The sequence below is a fragment of the Coenobita brevimanus genome, chromosome 33, assembly GCF_032717465.1.
Source record: "Coenobita brevimanus isolate Jiangsu-jjx chromosome 33, ASM3271746v2, whole genome shotgun sequence".
NCBI classification, from domain to species: domain Eukaryota; kingdom Metazoa; phylum Arthropoda; class Malacostraca; order Decapoda; family Coenobitidae; genus Coenobita; species Coenobita brevimanus.
In genome coordinates this window covers 14,058,556-14,066,391 of record NC_136986.1, presented here as the reverse complement: position 1 = coordinate 14,066,391, position 7,836 = coordinate 14,058,556, and the positions used below count along the sequence as shown (strand labels likewise).

Genomic DNA, 7,836 nt, shown 5'->3' with positions numbered 1-7,836 from the left:
GCATTATCATGTCACCTCTTTTCCTTCTCTCCTGTAGTGTTGGTAGATTCAGTTTATTTAGTCTTTCTTCGTAGCTTAGATCCCTTAAGCTTGGTATCCATCTTGTAGTGGCCCTTTGAACTTTTTCAATCTTGTCTATGTGCTTTTTGAGATGAGGACTCCAGACTACTGATGCATACTCCAGGGTTGGTCTGATGAATGTTATTATCCTTCTTAGCATGTCTTCGTTTATGTATGTGAATGCTATTCTCATATTTCCAAGCAGTGTATACATGTTCCGTACCTTCTCACTGATGTGGTCAGCCGGAGATAGTCTGTTATTGATAATCACACCTAGGTCCTTCTCTCTTTCTGATGTGTGTAGGGTTTTATTTCCTAACGTATAATCCCAATCAGGTCTTTTTCCACTTTTACCAAACTTGATTACATGACACTTGTCCACATTGAATTCCATTTGCCATGTATTACTCCATTCATGAAGTTTATTTAATTCTTCTTGTAACTCTTTACAAGAGTCTGTGTTAGTAATTCTCCTTTGTATTTTTGCATCATCTGCAAACATATTTAGATAGCTTTTATTTCCAGTGTTACTGTCTATATCATTTGTATACACTAAAAACATGATTGGTGCCAGCACTGAGCCCTGTGGTACTCCACTAGTCACTTCTTTGCATGATGAGTAGTTTCCCCTTAGTACTGTTCTCATTTCTCTTTTTAGGAGAAAATCTTGCATCCAACAAAACAGTTTGCTTCGAATTCCTCCTTGATGGTACAGTTTCCATAAAAGTCTTTGGTGTGGTACTGTGTCAAATGCTTTCTTGAAATCTAAATAGATACTGTCCACCCATCCTTCTCTTTCCTGTATTGTGTCTGTTACTCTGTCATAGTAGCTCAACAGATTAGTAACACATGATTTTCCTTTTCTGAAACCAAACTGTCTTTCTGTTATCATATTGTGTTCTTCTAGATGATTTACCCAAGCTTTTCTTATAAGCTTTTCTAATACCTTGCTTACAACACTGGTCAGTGATACTGGTCGGTAGTTGAGTGGATTTTGTCTATTCCCTTTCTTGAATAAGGGGAGAATATTTGCTTTCTTCCAAATATCAGGTAGTTTACCTTGACTCAAGGATTTCTTGAAAATTAAAAATAATGGTTTACTTAACTTCTTTGCACTTTCTCGTAGCACCCAACATGAAATTTCATCAGGACCATTTGCTTTCCTCTGTCTAATTTACTAAACTCCTCCTGTATTACTTTTTCTGCTATTTGTATATCTGGTAGTATGTGTGGGCATGCATGTTCCTCATAGTCCCTCTCAAAATTTTTTTCTTCTGTAAAAACTAATTGGAAATTCTTATTCTGTGCTTCACAAATATCTTTCTCTTGTGTATAGGTGATTCCCTCATCCGTAATGGAATGAATTATATCTTTTACTTTGGTTTTACTTCTGATGTAGCTGTAAAATAGCTTCGGTTGATCACTACTTTTATTTATGATATCCTCCTCAAACTGTTTTTGGGCTTCCCTCCTTATTCTTGTATAATCGTTTCTTGCCTGTTTGTAATTATTATATGCCCTTTCACTATTGTGTCTTCTGTATCTATTCCACAACAAATCTCTTCTTTCTTTTGATTTTTTACATTCTGTATTGAACCATTTCTGTAATTTCTTATCTGCTTCTTTGTGCTGTGGGACGTACTTCTGGACTCCTATTTCATAAAATTCACAGAATTTTTTATATTCAGCATTTAAATCTTGTCCTCTAAGCTCATTTTCCCAATCAACTTCTAAGAAATACTTCTTTAGGTCATGATAATTTCCCTTTTTATGGTTTGGGCTCTTTTTGTAACTTTCATTGCTGTTAACTATGTCATATGCTATCCTGAAGTTGCAATTTAGTACTGCATGGTCGCTTTTGCCGAGTGGACTGTGATATATTAAACTGTCAATATCATTTTCTTGCCTAGTAAATATGAGATCTAGCATTGAAGGTACACCGAGTCCTGTTTTTCTGGTGGTTTCCCTCACATGTTGCGTTAGGAAAAACTCTTGCACGAGATCCACGAGCTTTTGGTCCCAACAGCTTTCGTGGCTTATCATATCTAGAGTATTCCAATTTATATTTGTATTAAAATCCCCAGTTAGTACAATTCTTTCCGATTTCTCTTCCATTTTATGTAGTAATGCTCTTAAACTCTGAATTGTACTCTCTGCCAGGTCCTCATATTCGTCTCTTTCCCATGTGTTTGATCTGGGTGGCATGTACAAATTGGCTACAATTACTTTCCCTTCAGATGTGTCGATCTCTACTGCAATCAGTTCTACTTGTGATGGTATATCTAGTTTTATTTCATTTACTTTTAGATTTTTCTTAGTTAATATTATAATTCCTGGTCCTTTTTTTAAGTTTCTATCTCTTCTCCATATATTATATTCCTCTAAGTTAAGTATGTCATTTGATATCCTTGGTGTTAATATTGTTTCAGTTAGGCATATTATATGTGGTTCATTTTCTCTGACATAATCATTCATCTCAAATAATTTAGATACCATTCCATCCACATTTGAGTACATCAACTTAATCATCTTGTTTATATACTTGTCCTCCTTTTTATTCCCTCCTGTTTATGTACCACTTTCGTACCTGCAATCCTATTACTTTGTAAAAAAAAATGTATTCTTCTCCTCCTCTGATCTTCCCTCATGTTTTTGCTTCCTCCCTCTTCTTTTTCAGAAATTCCAGTTCCTCTTGTGTTAGGCATCTTTTTATCCATACTTTTTTGAACTCCTCTTTTTCCATAAGATTCTTTGCATTTTTTAGTATCTCCTCCACGGTGTTTACACTCTGGAAAGTTACCTTTAGAGGTCTTGACTTGCTTTTCTCGTATTTCCATAAACTTTTGTGTTCCTCTATGTCTTTACTACAGTGTGTGTGTGTGTGTGTGTGTGTGTGTGTGTGTGTGTGTGTGTGTGTGAGAGAGAGAGAGAGAGAAGAAATAGGATATATACTTCGCTGTTACATCAACTGCAGAAGATCTTACAAGAATTTAATGACGGTTAATATTGCCCTGATTTCTGTTCCATTCCTTAGCACATAAATAACGCTGTGTAAGTATTTTGTCTGACACTGTAAAGCAAATTCGTAAGCGTCTAATCCTCTACCCATCTGTGATGGCAGATCGTTTACGTATAGTGAGGATGTGGCTGGAAGGCGTATCAGTGAAAGACATTGCCCTGGGGACTAGTGCAAGTGTCTCCTCGATTTACAGATGGATTGACCGCTGGCAGCAGGAGAGAAACGTGAATGCCAAAGCTTGTCAGAGAACACGCCACCTCGGAACCACATCCTCCAGGACGAGTACGGTGACAAGAGAGGGTACACTATCCCAGAAACCTCATTTTATTTCCTTGCCCGCAGCTTATTGTACACAAGTAAACATCGTCTCTTGGGACGCATATCCTCTTCCTTTTCATGCCTGAGAAGTTGGTACTCTTGGAATCATAAAATAATCATTGTGGGGCCCAAAAAATAATACAACAATCGCGGGATGTCTCCTGGAATCTCGTGCGTCGATCAGTTGCCAGTCAGTCTTGATCTGAGGTTACAGAAAAGAGTGATAGGACTAAACTGGCGGAGAATGTTGAAACGCAAGACACTAAAAACTCTTTAGGAATATCAAGAAACTGTCGCCATTGTATTTTCAATAATAGGGCATAAGTTTGCCAAAATAAAAATACATCCTGTCTATGTATATGATCCTGTACATGCTTCATATTAGTCTTGCTCTCACCTGACAGTTATTGTTTTTGTTATTACATATTTTATTGAGGGAGTTTAACTGAGAATGTTTCTGACTCTTTCCCGACAGCGGGAATTCTTGTCTGTAGGTAAAAAAAAAAATCTGCAGTATATCACAATGTAATTATTTAGCAGTTTTGTATAGTGTGTACCAGTGCCAGATTACTTTCCTTGTTTTCTTTTTTTCATGTGTCCGACTCTGGGCATAGGCTGCACAGCCTGCTCCCAAGGCCCTGTAGTCCTCCTACATACCATACACCTCTACATGTCACCACTTTGGCACTAACATCCACCGTCCATGTTGAATACATGCTAGGGCTGTCTCATACAGGACTCGTGTATTGGTGCTGGCAGTAGGATACCACTGCATATCTCTTAAACCACTCACTGTGATGCATTAGTTACTCTGGCAACCCACAACCTATTTCATTCAACTGGGGAGACATTCATAATGAAGGGGTGATTGATATTATATCAAACCTCTCCACTTTGAAGGCAATGTGATGAGTTCACTGTCAACATGCGGTATAGTTTGCTCAACATTTTCAGAATGTGAACTTGTATACCAGTACGCGAAAATAAATCTCAAGAGACTCATTAGTGCCTTGTCCAAGTAACTGTTTAACTTGCTGCGTCCTGGGAGATTTTTCACCAGTGACCCTCCCCAGTCCTGGCAGATTTTCGATTTTTTTTTTTTTTTTTTTTTTGCTAAAACTTCCACTTTTTATGAGAAACCTCAAAAATTCAAAGAGGAAGTGCTCACCTAAATTTAGATGTGCCCGGTACAGGTAACCTTCCCCTCACCTGGTACTGTCTTCTCTCGAGCCCGGCTCCAGAGATGACGTGTTCTATGGGAGGGGTAACTATTCCAAACCATTCAGAATAGGTAGATATTTATTTATTTGGTATGAATTTATATATAGTAAAAGAGTATATTGGTTTTCACACAGTAATATAAGCAATATAAGCATTGTTTCACTCACCAAACACATCAACATACCGCACCTTCCTTGGCGATGTTACCTTCTCATCACTTCTGCTCGTTGCTTCCTCTAGTGCCACGTGAACTTTGTCCTCCACATTGTCATCGACTGGGGAATCACTATCGCCTTGAATATCATACTGTGGCGTGACATGTCTTCACTGGCCAGGTCACTGATAACAGGTGAGTTGTCAAGACAATGGTGTGCGGGGAGGGGAAGGTCACGCGGGGTAAGGCATTGTCCCCGCCTGGCCTTGGGTAGACGAACGTGTCCCGTGTATACGTACCAAAAATCACGCGCAAAAATTGAAAAATGCGTATATGACGGACCTTGCAATTCCAGTGCATTTATAAATGTCAACGGGAATCACAGTGACAAAACGTTCAGGTGCGTATGTACGTCAACTGGACGGGGAGGGTTAAACTGGTCCCTGATTTTCAGTGTAATATGTTGTCTAATTGAATTAAAGTACATAACTATCTCATTCAGTATCATAACTTGCATTCCAGGTACTTTCATTGATTGCTAAAGAGTGCTCAGATAGTGAAAAATTCGGCATCACGTTCCTCTATTTCTGTAAGATGAAAACAGCCAAGCTATTAACCCGCCGCATGGCAGTGCCATTATAAAACGGTCTGACATAATTCTGCGGCCAGTGCCAGTGCCGTTTTAAAACAGTTTAAAATTAAAAACTTCACTGTGACCGCAGTTGTCAAGATTCACCTGTAAAAATTGGCAGGCATGTAAGGTAACTGTTCCTCTACCATCCCCCAGGCCGTCAAGGCCATACACTCACTCGCTCCGCCCCTCATGCTCGCTCTGCCCTTCACTGCCTGTGTGCCTCACCCAGTTCTGTATAGTCGGCAGCAGAAATTCTCTGCAAGCCTCCTCATATGGAGTGAGTCATTTGGTCTGGCAACAGTGTATCCATGATTGCCAACTCCTTCCCCCTCTCTCCCCTGCCACCATCCTTGTGTTTCTTCCCTCCCCCTCCCTTCCCATTACTTTTACATCTCTCTCTCTCTCCCCCCCTCGCTCTCTCACCCTCTCCCTCTCACCCTCTCCCTCTTACCCTCACCCTCTCCCGCTCTCCCTCTCCCTCTCCCTCTCCCGCTCTCCATCTACCGCTCTGTCGTGTTACTGTATAGCCTTCGTTACTTAACCACACTGGAAACCTGTATAGGTGCAAATTCCACACAATGATTCGAAATAATATAGATAGTCATATTTATTACAAATAGTCAAACATAAACAGAAAAATACACAAATAAAACAATACAATATTACAACACTATTCTAACAACAGTTAACATAAAACAATATAGTGAACTTCTTAGAAACATTAGGTTGCTACAAGACAGGTATGACATCTTATGCCAGGTTACCTAACTTTACCTAAATATCACTAGCTATTGGCATCAGCACCCACACCACCCACCGCCGTTTGCAATGACTGTCTGAAGCCTGTCCGGAATCGAAGCAACTGTGTTAGAGACCACTTGTTGGTTCCTTCAGAATCGTTCCCAATCGTCCATAGTGTGCTGAAGGAGATGACAAGACGTTGTTTCATGTCCATGTTTCCAGGGTTTAGCAATGTTGGCCCAGCAGTTTTCGATGGGATTAAGATCACATCCCTTGCTGGGCCACTCCAACAAGTCTATGTCGCGTTGCTCGGCAAACCATCGCTGGATGATACCAGCAGTGTGGACCGGACTGTTATCCTGTTAAGATAATAGGTGCACTATATATATATATATATATATATATATATATATATATATATATATACTCAAAAGTTATATATATAATTCAAAATTTAATATCCATTTATCTCACTCAATCCCTCATTGAACACCATCAAATGTTTTGCCAAGCTTCTATCATTTATTACCATACAGAATAAATTAGCAACTGGAACTGCTTTAAATGACAAATGTTAGATAAGTTAACGTAAAATTAAATTTGCATAAATCGTCGTAGGTCGTTGTTCATTTTAGAAATCTGCAAAATATTTAAAGTAATCAATGTATAAGCATATATAGGGAAATGACTGTATTTAAGAATTTACCTGCATAAACTGAATCCTATCTGGGTAAGGAAGAGCCATTGCTTGAACAGTGGGGACCACACCTCCTCCAGCAGTTCGAGATATTTTGCAGCATTAAACCGACCTTCAATTTCTGTCAATTCTCCAATGCCGTATAAGTGGATCCAACCCCACACATTACAGGTCATATGGCCACTTATGGCGACTTTACAAATGTTCTCACGGGTGTATCTAGTGCCATTTCATGGATAACAGTGGAGTTGACCATGTGTTGTGGAAGAAAAAGTTTTTTCATCCGAGAAAATAACTGTTCCCCAGAAGTCAAGGTTCTTGTCTACATAAGTCTGTGCAAACCTCAGGCGAAGATTGCGGTGCCTCTCGGTCAGCATCTCTTTCTCGACAGGAATTCTGTGGTGCAGTCCCCTCTCGTTCAATCGACGTCGGACTGTATCACTCGACACTTGCATGCGAAGATTGTCCCTTTTAGCCACAGCATTCATAATCGGTGTTCTTGATGCTTCCTCTATGATTCTGATGTCTTCTCCCGGAGAGGTCCTCCTAGGCACCCCAGACCATGGTCGATCCAGCAAATTGCCTTCTGCTCGCCACCTTCTCCACCATTTATCAACTGTTGTATAAGACACATCAAGTTCACGACAGATTTCAGCAGTAGAGTGACCTGCTTCTTTCATTCCAATAATACGTCCCCTGAGGGCTATCTTATCATGGATTTGGGCCATGATCTTGTAGATGGTGACTTTGTAGCATTTACCATGAACTGATTAAGAGCGTGGCAGCCATTATGACTACACCTTTGTAAGGGTTTATGATACTGTTCATCGACTCACGAACAGGAACAAATAATGATTCAGATCGCTGCATCAAGTTTGGAGAAGAATTAAAATATTAAGAGCGGCGTCACCATGACCCAAAATCACGGCTTTCCAAAGGATGAGTTAAGTGAATCCTGTAAATTTGTTATATTGCACTGAATATTATTAGAA

At 39.6% G+C, this 7,836-nt stretch overlaps 1 protein-coding gene across 1 annotated transcript; it reads right to left on the bottom strand.

The window, feature by feature from the left end:
• Window positions 1–7,074: 7,074 nt before the first annotated feature.
• LOC145395796 (uncharacterized) lies at window positions 7,075–7,572 on the bottom strand. The gene has a single exon (XM_080269333.1). It carries the CDS (start codon window positions 7,570–7,572, stop codon window positions 7,075–7,077), a length of 498 nt encoding a protein of 165 aa, XP_080125459.1.
• Between the last annotated feature and the right edge of the window lie 264 nt (window positions 7,573–7,836).